This window comes from Pleurodeles waltl, chromosome 3_1, assembly GCF_031143425.1.
Source record: "Pleurodeles waltl isolate 20211129_DDA chromosome 3_1, aPleWal1.hap1.20221129, whole genome shotgun sequence".
In the NCBI taxonomy this organism is placed as follows: Eukaryota; Metazoa; Chordata; class Amphibia; order Caudata; family Salamandridae; genus Pleurodeles; species Pleurodeles waltl.
In genome coordinates this window covers 158,411,241-158,427,405 of record NC_090440.1, presented here as the reverse complement: position 1 = coordinate 158,427,405, position 16,165 = coordinate 158,411,241, and the positions used below count along the sequence as shown (strand labels likewise).

The window sequence follows — 16,165 nt, the reverse complement described above, 5'->3', positions numbered from 1 at the left end:
GCCAACAGACACCTACTGGACCAAATTTTCTCCTCAAACAGCGACATCACAGTCGACTAGACCGCAACTATGAGCTGGACAGAGTATGCCCTCATCAGTTTCAGCATACCCACAGCGCACCATCACCTAAATCACTCACATCAGCTGGAAAGCATCACAGAAGAGGAGTGGGTTAACGTCCTCTCTGTGCACCAGCATGAGCACATCAGCAACTTGCTGAAAGCCATGAAGAACCTCACGAGCTGGATCATCCATGTGCCAACACCTTCCACCTTGCAAACTGCAAGATCCTGACCACAGGCCAGCTGCTACACAGAGGGAACTTGGGCTGATGGAACACCACTGCAAGCTATTGGAGCGCAAATGGAGAACAAATCAAACACCACAGATAGACATCTTTAAATCAGCCCTAAGGCACTACAACCAGCAGAAACAGAACACAAAGAGCACAGCTTGTGCAGATCGCATCAACACCATTGTTAACAGCAGCAAGGAAATCTTAGCCATAGAAGATTTCATCGCTCCTCCTGCCACCTCCACCAACATATCCCCCTCATAAGACCTTTGCAACAAGCTCTCAGAATTCTTCTGTAACAAAATCACTTTCATATCCATCCTCAATGCCTACATCGAATCAGGCACTTGACCCAGACATTTGGAAACATGCTAATGTCACGCCCTGCTCAAGAAACCATCTGCTGATCCAGCCATGCTTCCCTATTACAGACCTATCTCCCTCCTGTCATACTCAGCAAAAGTCTTAGAGAACCCCATCCACCGACGTCTCACCAACCACCTTAAGAACCACAAGCTCTTCGACACCATGCAGTCTGGATTCCTGACCAAATTACAGAAACAGCACTCATCACCACCACAGACTACATTTGCATGATCCTTGACAGAGGAGACATGGCAGCCCTCATTCTCCTGAACCGGTCTGCAGCATTTGATATGGTCTCACACCCAATCCTCATCAGGCGCCTGCACAAGATTGCCATCTGGGGACACACTCAGCTGGATCAACTTCTGCTTAACGGACAGAACAGAAGCTGTCAGCCACACCCTTGCCCCTTGCTCTCAGAAGCCTGCAAACTCATCTGCGAAGTGCTTCAACGTTTATTGCTCATTCCCACCCTGTTCATGAATACATATCACCCTAGCCATCGTGAGCACATACATCAACACCTTCTACTAAGCCAACAACACACAGCCCATACTATCCCTCTACGACAAGACCTCCAATACAAGAAACATGTTCACCGCCTCCATGACCAAAGTCACTAACCAGATGAGAGACAACTGTCTCAAGCTCAACACACACAAAACATAAGTAGTGATCTTCAGCAAGAACAACTCACCATGGGACTCCAACTGGTGGCCATTCGAACTCGGGGCCCACACCGTGCACCCACGCCAGTAAACTTGGAATAATCATCAACAGCAGACATTACAGCACAGGTCAATGTAGTCACTGTATCCTGTTGCCAGACCATGAAAATGCTAAGGAAGATCTTTAAATGCATCCCAGGCAGGACTAGAAAAACTGTCACTAGTGTCCAAGTCACCAGCAAGCTGCACTACGGTAACACTTTCTATGCCAGGATCAACAAACAACTCACAAGACTACAAACCATCCAACACTCAGCAGCCAGACTCATCCTCAATCTCCCACACAGAACTGACATCGCACCACACTGTGGCAAGCTCCACTTGCTCCGGATAAACAAACATGTTCATTTTAAACTTATCACATACACATTCAAGACACTACACAACTTATGCCCCACCTACCTAAACAGTCACATCTCCTTCCATGAACCATCCAGACACCTCTATGCCACATAATTCCTACTTTCAAACATTCCACACACAAACAGAACCAAATCAGGAGAATGGTTATCCCAAAGCAGGGAGCGGTCTCCCACTCCACATCAGAACCTCATTCTCACTTCTTGAATTTCACAAAGAATACCTGGCTTTTCAATTAACTAACCTATCATATGCAGGTTAGGCACACACACCTGCTCAGCACCTGGATACCCTCGCTTTCTGGAAATGTAATCTCTGTGCTCTAATTGGTGGTTTTGAATTGTGATCCGTACAGGGAGCTGTGCAGCATAGCGAAGAACAGATCAAAGTGGCATTCAGAATACGAATAAGGAGACTTTTGATACAGAGACAAACAGACAGTAACACCAGTGATGAGTGGCAGATTCCAGCTCTTCTGGATAAAGTGTCTCAGATTTAGAAAACAAAATCGGCCATATGTCTCAGCATAGCACACACACACACAACTTTAATATACTATCAGACAACCAAGGGTGAGAAGGGGAAAATGCTGCTGGAGTGATGTTTAAAAGGAAATACAAAAAACAATTCAGCAGCTGCAATAAAACATGTTTTTCAGTCAGTGAGTGGCCGAGATATCAGGGTTGTGAATATGATAAAGTGCATCTTTTTGCGTTGTAACTCCCATTTTTTGTGGAACAATACTAGTTTTTGGACTGTGCACCAGGACACTGCCAACCAGGCCTCAGTGCATGTGCTCTAAGCCCTAAAACATGTTGAAATCGGCTTACTTTTAATTGCCATATTTAATTTTCCTATAAGGCCACAGCATATTGTGCCCTAAAATAAACCTATGGCATAGAAAGTCAAATGTCACCTATAGACTACATCCACTTGTGTGACAAGAAAAACTTGATTCTAAACCTACCACTGTAGCTTGACTGCTGCGGTTTTAATATCACAGCCCAGCCTGTCACAATAAACTTTTTTGATAGCAAAAACCTCCTATTTAAATATTAATATCATCTTTATGTAGGCCTAGTAGAGTACAAGGCAAGATAAATGTTATTTAAAAGTGGGACAAGTAGAAATATACAAGTCAACGCCTTTATAATGACTTGGTCGCAAAAGCTATTTTCACTGTAGGAAGGCTGGCTGCCTCATAGAGAATAACTGAGAAGCAATATTAAATATCAATTCTGATAGGGACCAGAAAAAAAATGATTAAACTATTTTTTATATTTTTTTGAAAGCCCAACTTAATACTGAAGTTGGATTTGTTATGAATAATAAGGAAAAGGGCTTTTAGAAAGTTACCTTTTATCTGTCTGATGCTCCTGGGGGGCTTATCTACATTAGTCCTCTAACTGTCATTGAGTTGGTGAATAGCCCTAATGAGGTGTGAAAAGTGCTCTTAAAGCAGAGACAATGGCCTGGGTCAGAGGAGATGTTTATTTTCCCCTGACAAGAAGACCAGCTGGGCTGTGCCCAGGAACTTAACGTACTTCAAAGGAGCTTCCCCATCCTAAGCAGAATACAGGTGACACCTGAAAATGCCACACCATTTGTCCTCTCAGTCAAGCAGGCGCCACATCCAGTGGGGGGGGGGGCGTAGATGGTTTGGAGTGACCCCAGAGGAGGGGCTGCTTACTAGCTAGACCACACCACTGGGTGGGTACACAGACTGTGCACAACTGGAGAAGGGTTTCTTTATCTTGGATCTAGCAGTACTGTGGGATTATTTGCAGTAGGGTAAACCCGACTTGCTGCAAAACTGGGTAGGTTTACTCCTCAGAACTTTTACCCTGCTGTTTAGGGAGCAGCAAGGAGGCACTCAACCCACAAGCTAGTGCATGGATTAAAGGTGGCACCCCAGGAGACCTTCTTCAGAACACTCTGGTCTGTGGAAGAACAGAGGAAGGGCTGCACCTGCTGTTTGACACCTGTGATGGCACCTGCTTACTTGTATCAAGAACAAAGGAGTGGATTTCAGGGACAGTTGGCTGGCAGAGACACAAAAAGCTGCAAGAGGACTTTTCCTGAAGTGCCCAGCTGCAGCACCAACTGGATCAGATCTGGACCCTCATTGTTGCCTCTGCTGGAATGAGTCTTCACTCTCAAGTGTTTTTCCTGAGGTCTTGGAACCAGTGGCTGTGTCTAACTGGACTTCTATCATCGCTGAAAATGTGGGGCTTGGAAAACCGTTGGACTTCAAGACCTCCGGAGGACAGAGATAAACCTGACAAACCACTCTGCCCAAGGAATTATGTCACTGGGCTGAATAAACAATATTCCCATGCTCGGAGATTCTCTGCAGCAGCAAATCTGATTCAGCTTGACCTCAGACTGGAGGTATCCAGCCTCATGAAGCCCTCATTGGACACAGCTCAGTCTTTCCCCACTGAAGGATTCTGAGCTCTGAAAAAAAGACTACATTAGAAAGTAAAAACCTTGATGCTGAAATGACGCCAAAAGTAGGTGAGCAGACTTCCCTGGGTGCCAAATTCAATATTTTCCATTCTGAACTATACAAAAAACCAAGTGGTTCACCAGGACCTTGTCCAACACTGATCTGACATTGTGGAACCCTCCTCAGAAACGTCCTGCTGGCTTGTCCCACTGAAGTATTTTGACATCCATTTTTCAGAGTAAGTGCCAAGTTAAAACCTCGGACCAGGTTGAACCTCGTTAGTGAATCTGACCAGCACTCCATCGCTATTGGCCTGAAATCGCGCCTTGGTGCTAGCCTACCGAAACCAGTTGACTTGCATTGTTACTTGATGCCTTTTTGGTGATATTTTTACTTAAAACTTTAAAAATTAATATCGCAAATTCTCGCAATTGGATTTTTGTCATTTTTGTGTCACCTTTTTCATTAAATTATTCTCAGTTTCTATAAATTAGATTGGGATTATTAGTGTGTTGTGTTTTCTATTTTTTAACTGTGTTGGTATTTTTAAATGCTTTACTGATTTTGTCAAAGTTAAGCCTGTCTGTGCCAGAGCTACTAGGGGTTGAGCTCAGGTTTAAAAATCACTGAAATCTTTAAATTGGCCTAAAAGGATAGTTCTTAATCCTTGTAGTGGACTACCATCCATGCCAATTAATAATTCATAATCTCACAGTCAAGTTATATCAACCAAAGCAAAGCACAATCATGCACTATCACCTAAAAAGTCGTTTTGCTAAAGAAGGTGGTCATTCCCAGCTTAAACAGAGGTTAATGGATAATGCTCTGGTGCTTTGTCCTAGCTGGTGAAATGCCATGTGTGGTAACCTATGAATACTGCACACAAGTTTTTTTTTTTTTTTTTAATAACAAAATCTATTGAATATTCGTCTTTAAACAGCTGCTGTTCAGTATAATTACTTTTCCAACAAAGTGAAGTAACTAACCAATGACACTTCCAGTCACTGTTTGTCACTGCTTACAGTTTATTGCCACTTTTATTCTTAATGGTGTAGCACGCCTAAGCAGAATTGAATGGCCCATAATCAATCATTGACTCTGGCGGATCCCAACCCTCACCGATATTCATGGACTGAAATATTCCATGTACTTCAGAGGATCTAAAGCCACCTATCCCTCCCCCAGTATATTACATATCTAGAAGCTCCATAATCCCTAGAGAATATACTAGATCACGAACATTGAAGTACCCGACTAAGTAAAGACTTCTCCAGACTTCAAACTTCAGAATACTTCATAGGCACAAAACAAATTCAAATGGATTGACAAGATTTAGAAGCTGTCCATAGACTTAAATCAATCCACACCACAATCAATTAAAGTAAAAAAACTATATCAAGTTGTTATCTGAAGCAGGAGGATTGCCTGACACTGACTGAGTAGGACAGGAGCTGCAGTGCTCCAGTCCGAACGCTGCCATCCAGTGCCACCCTGCCACTATCCCGGTCCGATAATGCTGACATTGGATCCTGCCGCCTGTTAATGCCACTGGATCCTGCCCCCAGCTACTGAGTCGACCCGAATGAGTAAGGCCTTCAGAGCAGTGTGCCCACATTAGTAAGATAGATTGGCATGCAAAGCATTTGTTGCTTGTGGGGGCCTCCACTGTACCATGTCTTGACATCTAAATCTGAAACGACCTAATAAAAATGTTGTTGCAAAAAGAAAAAAAACGAAAAAAAAAAAAAACACATAAATAAATAAATAAGAAGTGGCTATATGAAGCTCCTTACCTGCTACTGCTAATGGGCAGTATCAGAACGATCAATGCAACACTTACTGCATTTATAGCTGATCATCGAAGACAGCAAAGTAATTTTTATTAACATACTAACAATTACACATCACATAACTAGAAAGTTACATTCACACTGCTAAACAACTGTGCTTTATGGGCTTCAAAGCTGCGAAACAGACTTCAGTTTGGATACTACAAGACATTAAAAATAACTAAAATGAGAATCGGAAATTCAAATAATTGATGTTACTGATATGAAAGATACTGTAGGCTTCAAATTATCAAGAGCCTCTCCATTTCACTGGATCTAAAAGCCCCTACAGATTTCAGTGTATCCTTAACTCTAGAATGTTTACAATTCCTAGGATTGAACATTCATTTGCATATGTGATAATATTAGGTATTAATGTCACACACTCTTGGCATCAGTGGCGACCTGTAAAGTGACATCAGTAAAGTAAGTTTAAAAAAAAAAAAAAAAATGAATAAACATCAAAACCTCAGTAAAATATAGACTCCTGAACTAGAAAATTGTCCTACATGGAGTATAAATGCCACTGTCTCCAGTAAAAGACAAATGCAGTTCTTATTAACTGACGGGTGGGATGTACAACAGGGTCATTTGTGGTGGCAAGGCTTCCTTCCAGCTCTCAGCAGTGTTGCCAGGCAGGGCTATATCATGGACACTTTAAAGATTTGTTTCTCCAATTGTGTTTATGAATGCCTTTCCTACTGAGAACTGTGATAATCCTACTACTAGAGTTAATATATTTTATAAACTTTTACGCCCAACTTATTGTTTGACTCCCTTAGATTAATTTTCTTCCAGCTCCACTGAGTACTGGCTATCACGTATTTTCAGGTTTTTGGACTGCCTGACCTGCTTTAAATATCCTTTTTTTAAAAAAAATGTATAATGTCCTGAATGCTGGTCATACTTTACTTAATGATTCACTTGTGACCTGTCTAATTTAATTACAGGTTGAGGGATCTTCCAAATTCTATATCAGGCCTCATAAAATCATAAACATGTTACTAGACCTGCAGGTCGAGTAACAAATAACCTACTCGACCTAACTGTAATGTACTTGACCAGTAAACGCATCTCAAATTGATTGATGCTAGGCAAATAGTTTACAGAGTACCCTTTTTCTTCATTCTCACATATGTTTGCAACTTCAAATTTGTGAGCTCAACATTTCTGCAGTACAAAAAAACTCTTTTGTTTAAGTAGACTAAGTTTGCTGCATGCATCTCAAGCATCCAGCCCACATATAGGGGACACATGACCCATGACTTCTTTTAGTTTACTAACAGCATTGCCATGAGGGCAGGAGTGTTTCTCAGTTTGTTTAAAACACTTGCTTTTAATAAATATATTACTAAACCATGATGCTGTAGCATATTGTCATCTACACACAGTAAATTTCCAATAAATGTGCAAAAAACATTCCATTAACTTGTAGTTTTACTTATACAACTATATATAGTGTTAATCTATGAAAATTGGGTTTCAGAAACATATCCGTTGTACATCAACATGTAAAATATTCCCATTTGTTTTCATCCTATTAAAATATTTTTTTCATCACACACAAAAATAAACGAGCATTTGCAAGGCAATGGGTCACGAGTTTGCTCGCGTTAAAGCTATTAGTGTTGTAAATTCATAACTGGACTTTTCTTGCCCCACAAACTGAAAATAAAAAGTAAAACAGTTGACAAAAGTGAGCCGATTCAAAGCGCCCCCTGAGCGCGAAGAGAGAGAGAGACAAAAGGAAAAAGAAGTTCGCTTGCAGTCAAAGTTATTGACAAAAGTGCATTTATCCATGTAACAGGGCTGATGGCCAAAGTGGTAACGAAACTGCCCAAGGACGGACAAACAAAGCAGTTACCAACGAAAACAAAGGACTTGTAAAGGGCAAGCCCATGAACGAGTGATAGTGATGGCCATGCAGTGGGAGTGGTTAAAAGCCCAGATACATACCAACACATCGGAAAAGCAGTGCTTGCGTGCTGCTATGCTCAATATAAAAATGGGCTTTCACAACTACTGAAATATATTTTGAAATGTTTGCACAGTTGACTTAGTCATCTAAATGTGTGTTAAGAAAAACCTAAAACACTACATCCTTTTATTTTACATTCTAAACACCAGGTCACACAGTTCAGATTTCAAAGTCCTGGAACTCAGCAGTCAGAAGGAGAATTATAAACTGACTTTTGACCTCTATCTGTGAACACAGAGCAAATGTGAAATAAGAACAAAATTTAAAGGCATGTTTTATTGCCCTCCACTTTTCAACTGAACAGAACACCTGTTCTTTGTCAACTTGCCAGAAGGGCTGAGCAAATCCTAAAAATAGCTCGACCTAATCAACTAAGTCTCGCCTTAGCAATTGGTTGAATAGATGTTTTGAGCCCTGTATATGTCCTGACGATGACCTCAGTACCCGAACAGAGGTCAAAACGGTGTGGCCTATAAACACAATTAGACTTGTGTACCCACACATGCCCCTGAATTCCTTTGAGTAGTCTCTTGTTTTTTACTCTGTATACTATATTGTGTTTGCTGCATCGTAATCTCAACTCTTTGGGCACTCCATTGTCATCAACTTACAAACAAATACATTCAGTGACTGTATCCTAATGAACATATTGACTATAGCAACTTTGGCCATGCTGGTTTATTCTCCATGTGTGATAAATGTCAGTGTCGCAGATCGTTCCTACATCATCGAAATTCTTATTTGTTCTCTAAAATAAGTCCTCTGTGAACCACTGTTTTTTGTTTCTTTGCTAGAGATTAGTCATTGAACGCGTGGCACAGGCCATGTACACTATTGCACCTTGTCTCCAGAGTGAGCAGACAATCGGGAAAAACAAAAACGCACTGTTCCGTTACTCAGCAAGCTTGCCATAAGATAAACCTACGGGAAACTGTTCTATTTTGTCAACCATTAAAAAAATAGTTACTAAGAAAGAATGAAGAACTTATGTGCCCATACCACAAGGAAGAAAGACTTGATATGTTGTGCCCTTCATTGGTCATAGACAATAACACTGTAACATTCAAAACGCATAGTGAGTTGCACGTATGTATGTAGATATGTGGGTGCAACTACACTAGCAACGACACTCTAGAGCATAAAATATAAAATGGATTATTTTTTTACTACTGATTATAGGTGTTAATTGCCACCCAATGTAACAGTACTCATTCCACTGACAGCTTATAAACGAGAGCCAAAGCTAGCACTGCGAAGGTTCTAACCAAGGCCTTACACGTTACATGCATGTAGTAGCAACAGGCAGAAATGACACTGAAACCTTCACCAAAATCAGTGTATTATCTGTTTACACCAATATCTCTGCAACAAAAACGAACCCACTGTGCAATCGTATTAGGATTTCAACGTGTTATCTGCAGCTGATACACGGTGCTCTGCACAAAACACATTAACCCCCTCACTTATTTTATGATCATTCAAATTTGGGATTATGAGTTCGCAAACAGATCCCGGCAGCAAATGCAGAAACCACCATGCTGCGTTATATCATGAAATGTAAGAGACACACACACGTGTGTAGTCCGTGCCAGGAACGAATACACTTGGCCAGCAGACTAGCAAGGTAGCTCAGGACCTCGGGGCATCCATCGCAGCAAAGTAAGTGCAACGTAATCTTGCTTTGACAAAATCAGCCATTTAATCCTACAAAACGAATAAAATTAGCACTACCGGATCCATATTCACGCATGCCATAGTTCATGTTGATAAGCAGATGGAACTACGTAGCCACACCAAAAAACGGCAAAGAAACACAACAAAAATTCGGAGAACTAACAACATTAAGCTCGGTTGCACCTGCAATGGAAAGAGCTGTAATTTCACGGTATATTGGCCATTTCCGATTAATAATTATAGAAGACGGTGACCATTTGGAAAAGCACAAAGCCCATGCAAAAAGAGCGTCAATATTCTCTGGGTCTAAATCCCTCCATGATATTGATATATATATATATATATATATATATATATATATATATATTTATTATCTAGACGAGGCTATATTTGGTTAAATTCTTTGCAACCTGGTATCTACAGTGTTACTATTCCTATAAACAGGATTACTACTACAAATCACGGACCACGAAAAACTGTGATTTTCTCACGCCCGGCACAGGCCAATTCAAAAATTAAGTTAGCCTGTGTGACCTCTGAAAGTCGGCTAAACTGGATAACAATGTTTCCTGCCACCTGATGTTTAATGGGGTAGAAAAAGGACCCGCCTTAAGTTACTTCCAGATCAATGCTGTGTGTTGTGCAGTTTGAGTCTTATAGAAGAAGCTGTTAAATACCAATTTAAAAAAAATCCACAAAATATTCGTATAAACTATGTGTGTCCAGATTAAGTGATAAAGTATTGTGTTAATTTGATTGGCTAGTAACTTCAAAAACTTTCAACACTGCTTAGTGGCTGCTACGAGGAAAGCACTGAACTGGACCAGAACGTGCAGGTGCCTTTGCCCTTCTTTCTCGGTGTGTCATTCATACTGGTGTGAGCAAAAGTTCAACTCAGCCTTCCACGTCTGCGTCTCACTAACAGCAAGGAAGTCTTGGGGTTTCTGGCACATCCAAAGATCAGACAGACCTAATGACGACCCACAACACTTCACTGAGTCCGCGGACTATCACCCAACCCACACCCCCACTCCTCCAACTGCTCAGTCCAAAGGGAGAACCCCCATACCGCTCTCCTCAGCTGCAGCTTCCCGGTGCCTGACACTAGAAACATGTCTCGTGCTGAAGACTCAGAAGATCCAGAATGACCGTCGACCCCGGCTTAGGCGAAGGAAAGGGCAAGTACAGCCCACCAACAAGCCATCCCGCCTGCCATGTTAAAAGTAACCATGTTTTCAGCCACAGCAAAGAGCGTTACGAAGAAAGTAGCGTGATCTTGATTTACTGAATCAGATCTAGTGTCGCTACTTAATAAAAACATAAAAACATGTAGCTGTATATTACTGAATATGGTTCTTGAAATAATTATAAAACCCAATACTTCTAGACAGTACACATATATTTTCTCAATAAGTATAAAATGCGATTTTCTTTTTCGCACTAAGTTACAGCCTTTTTTTAAAGCCCAAGATGCTTTAACAAACTATGCCTATTGCGACATTTATAGACTACGTAAAAATGGCCGCTGGGTTCTGAACCTAGATAGGATGGTTTGAAGGATCACGCCGAAGACTCGCGATAGGACAGCGTGACCAGGAGCCGGGACACCTTATTGGCTAACTTTTTGAGATTCAGTCTGACCGGCGAGATGAGTGGATTGCCGCAAGGTTGTAACGTTTTGCTCTCCAAAGAGAGGTTAAGTCAGTAATGACTTACCTTCAAATCTAATCGCTCCTTTCCAATTGCTTTAGTTTAACTGAGAAGGATAAGCACATTTGGGACAAATGCGTTATTGTTTGGGGCCGCACAGAAGGGAACGGAAGCGAATACTTTTTGGGATAAATAGCTGCCAAGTTTTCACATTGCTTGTGTGACATTTCCGTGATTCCGATGTATTTATGAGTGACATTCTACTGCCAACTGCGTGACACTTCGAGTGACACTTTCTTACGAGTAAAACCGAGCATTAAACCCCATGTAAAGAGTTAAATGTCAGACATTCTCTTGAGAAATTTAAAGTTGTAAAAGGGCATCGAAACTGCTGCAAAGTCCGTGAAATGGAAGGTCAGGTACCTGGTTAATGGTCGGTGCCCTGCAGGCGAAATCTTTATGCAGTCTAGTCATAGCTTTGGCTTGTCATAAAATAGTATAGACGATTAAAGTGTCTGCTGCAAACCATGATGTATATAACATGGGGGTCACTGATTTGTATTCTATGTCAGGACCGGAGGCTTTGGATTATGCTTCTCTTTACTGATCAAAAAACAGCAGCCAAAGAGTTAACAACATTAAACTACAAATCCCATCAACCTTAGTAGTCCATACTGTCCAATCCCAGGGAATCCCCAACTATAAGAGTCTCTATGACAACCACTCCCTCTTTCTTTGCTGCTGCGCAGCCGAAGTAAAGTTCCTGCGTTTCTTCCATCGATTGTGTGTCAGATAAGTACTATTTTGTGCTGTTTTTACTGTTTTCTGGGTCCCGGTGAGTGGGAGCAGGGCAAGCGACACTCAGTAGTCGGGAGACGTTCCTTCGGTCTTCCCGATTCATTGGTAACTGTACGCACTTCTGTTCGTTCCCGATCGTGCTATTTGTTAAAGTCGACTCTCCACCCGCGACGCAGCTTAAAATCAACACTGCGTTCGCGGGGTGGAAAGAAATTACTTTTACTCAGTCTCCAAAGTAGTCCGAGCGAGTGCTGCATCAGAGAGCAGTCTGCTCTCTATTTATACTCTCTTTGCGGTTCACGCATGCGCGGAGCCGGAGGTTCCGATTTTTCATCGGAATCTCCGTCTCGACAGCGCGCAAAGCGCATTTAGAGCTATCTGTGCCCTCAGGTATGCCCAACGGGGCGAATAAACAGTCAGGCCTCGCCTAGGAGGCTATTGCAGGTGCTCCCTCCACATTACTGCAGACCCTAAAACAAAATAAATACAAAATTGCACTTGGTGCATGAATTGATTTCACTCTTTATCAAAGAGTAGTTTACCTGCTGGGGTTGCCTCCCCCCTTGAACTCCATTTGTATCCTGCCATGGCTTATTTTGCTGGGGAGGATGAGTATTATCAAGGGGAAGTGGAAGGTCACTTCCCTGAACAGATGGAGGAGAGATTGGTGCAAGCCCTTGGCCACCATGTTCAAGATTCTGTCAATCAAGCTTTAATAAAAGCGCTTAAACCATTTACCAGACCTCTGGTCAGATATGGACAGAGAGAATTAATGGGACCCCCGCCTTCTGGGTCACGAAACAACGAATCTCACTCCAGAGATCCTGGTTTTATCAATATGGGACTGACGGGCCCTTTATCTTCAGGAGAGATTCTCTCCCAAATGGCCTCGGCCGTGCTCAACGATCATGAATATAGCTCGGATCTTCTCCCTCCTTCTGAGGGTCTCCCTACTCCTTCCGGAGCGCATAAAGAACTTTCTCAATCATTTGACTCTCAATCGGACTCCGATGTTTCAGAACCTAAACTTTCAGGCAAGCGCAAATGGAAATCTAAACGCTACACCTGTGAGGAGGTATCCCTTCAAGGGAATTTGCTTTTTGACCCAGAGAACATCATTCATCCCAGGTCAACGGAATGGGTCCCTTGCACTGAAGTAGCCCATTATGTTCAGGATAGACTTAGCAAGGGCTTTGATAAGGATGTTCGTAGTATTCTTCGGTCGGAATGCAACGCAAATTGCGCCATGTCCTCCGAACGCAGAAAATCTTTCCTCATGCAGATAGACCCTAAATTGGCTGAGTTGGCACCCAGGGAACCGGGTCCCCTAGCTAATGGCCTCCTATTCGGAGAGAAATTTGTGAAAGACTTGGGCAAATACGTCTCCACCTTTACAGCCCTCGACAAGGCCCAATCCTCCATGAAACGAATGTTCACAGGTGGCCTTTTTTACCAGGGCCGGACGCTATAGAGGTCGAGCGCCAGGCCGTGGTTCCCAGCAGACCTCTTCCGGCTATGCTCCTAGAGGTCAAGGATACTACCAACCTACAGGTTTCTACCCTTCCAGAGGCCGCCGAGGTCGTGGACGTGGCTTCAGAAACCGAGGTTCAGATCGGGTCCAAGATTCCTCCAATGCAGGTGAAAATTATTCAATTTTCGGAAGTGATTCTTGGGGGGAGACTAGAGAGACATGCTCTAGCATGGGGTCGCATTTCCCAGGATCCTTGGGTGCTTCAGACTGTCAGGGGTTACAGACTAGAGTTTTACGACACCCCTCAACAGAGTTGCCCCCGTGTCCTCTCCTTTTTTCCCTAGCTGAAAGCAATTTTATAGACGCAGAAATCGAAAGTCTTCTGCACAAACAAGCAATTATATCCACAAGTCCTCATCCAAACGGTTTCATCAGTACCATTTTTCTAGTTCAGAAAAAAGGAGGAGGTTTTCGCTTGGTGCTAAATCTGAAGAATTTCAATCATTGGATAGTCTACCATCACTTCAAGATGGAGGGTATCCATATGTTGAGAGACCTTCTTTAAGAAAAAGATTGGTAAGTGCGTCTAGATCTCAAAGACGCCTATCTTTCAGTTCCCATTTTTTTCCCTCATCGACGGTTCCTTCAGTTTCAATGGAAACACCATTGGTACGAATTCAAAGTTCTCCCCTTTGGTCTGTCTTCCGCCCCATGGTGCTTCACAAAACTTTTCTGTCCGGTGGCCAAATTCCTTCGAGAAAGAGGCGTTAGCCTCATCATATATCTCGACGATATTTTGATCATGGGACAATCCAAGGAATTGGTCTCTCTGCATCTCTCCTGGGCGATTCAAATTCTCCAAGATCTGGGTTTCTTGATCAACAGCGAGAAATCAGTCACGGTTCCCTCACAAAATATAGAATTCTTAGGTTTTCAAGTGGATTCTATTCAGGCTCAGCTCAGACTCCCTTTAGTGAAACGAGACTCAATCAAGAAAGAATTACGGAAAACCCTTGTCTCTCCGACTATATCATTACGGATTCTAGCCCGACTGGCGGGGCTTCTGGCTTCTTCCATTCAGGCGATCTTTCCGGGCCCGTTACACTACAGAGCCCTCCAACACTTGAAGATATTACACCTGCGCCAGGGTCTCTCTTATACAGACCAGATCCCGTTATCAGAGGAAGCCAAGACAGAGATTGTCTGGTGGCTTCGTCACATGGAGGCTTGGAATGGCAGGGCCATCTTTGCATCCTCTCCGGAAATGATCATAGAATCAGATGCCAGTTGCTGGGGCTGGGGAGCTCGTTGTGGCTCAGTGGAGATAGGGGGCTGTTTGTCCTCAGAGGAACTAAACCTCCACATCAATTGCTTAGAACTGCTAGTGGGAACGTTTGCGATTCGTTCTCTCTCTCCCGACAGAGCCAGATGTTGCATCCTTTTGCGGATGGACAATGTTTTAGCGGTGAGATATATCAACCGCCTGGGAGGTACCAGATCTCACATGCTAGCGGAGATTGCCAAGGATTTTTGGCATTATTGTCTCCAGAACCAGATACATGTAATAGCGGAGTACATTCCGGGTCGCGCCAATGTAGTGGCGGATTGGAATTCACGTTTTTTGAAGGACAACAGCGATGCTGCATCAATCATTGTTTCAGAACCTTTCGGAGAGATGGGGCCCCTATGTAACAAACCTGTTTGCGTCCCGGCTCAATACCCAACTTCAGAGATTCTTCAGCTGGAGACCGGATCCAGTAGCTGTGGGAATGGACGCCTTTCTCCAAGATTGGTCTCACAGCATTCAGTATGCTTTTCCCCCTTTCTCTATGATTTAGAGGGTCCTTGCTCAAGTAAAGAGGCAAATGGCAGATATAGTGTTAGTGACACCGCTCTGGAAAGCCCAAGCGTGGTTTCCGGTGGCGATGGCACTATCATGTGCCACCCCAGTACGTCTGCCGTTATTTCCGTCCCTTTTCTGGACCCATCGGGATCTCCTCACCCTCTAGTCATTCAGAATCAGCTGCACCTCATGGCATGGAGACTTTCAGGAGACGATGGCAAGTGCCGGGAGTTTCAGGAGACTCTTTGTTCTTTTTGTCGCAATCCTGGGCCCCCTCCACCCATAAACGATATGAAGCGTCCTGGAAAAGATGGGTGGGTTGGTGCAGTGAACGGGATATTGATCCCGTGAGGGCCCAGATTCCCATGATAGCTAATTTTCTCTCAGAACTAGCTACACAGGGTCTCGCCTACAGAACGGTTAATAATTTCAGATCTGCAATTTCGGCAGGTCACCCTCATGTAGATGGTAAACCTGTGGGTGAACACCCTTTGACTTCCAAAATTCTCCGAGGTATTCGAATGGTAAAACCGCCTCAAGCACGTTACTCAGTTTTGTGGGACGTTGATATTGTCCTTCGCTTTATTAGGTCGTGGCCTTGCAATGATGATTTATCACATAAACAATTATCGGCCAAACTGACTGTTCTTTTGTGCCTTATTTCATGCAGACGCGTTTCTGATGTGAAAGCTTTGGATTTGACAGGTAGAGTATTTACTCCTAC

At 43.0% G+C, this 16,165-nt stretch overlaps 1 protein-coding gene across 1 annotated transcript in view; it reads right to left on the bottom strand.

Moving 5' to 3' along the window:
* Nucleotides 1–10,904, bottom strand: part of ETFA (electron transfer flavoprotein subunit alpha) — a 179,919-nt gene extending 169,015 nt beyond the window's left edge. The window contains exon 1 of the mRNA XM_069222028.1: nt 10,749–10,904. Coding sequence (XP_069078129.1) covers nt 10,749–10,793 — 45 coding nt within the window. The 5' untranslated portion in view covers nt 10,794–10,904. The remainder of the gene's footprint in view (nt 1–10,748) is intronic.
* Nucleotides 10,905–16,165: the final 5,261 nt, after the last annotated feature.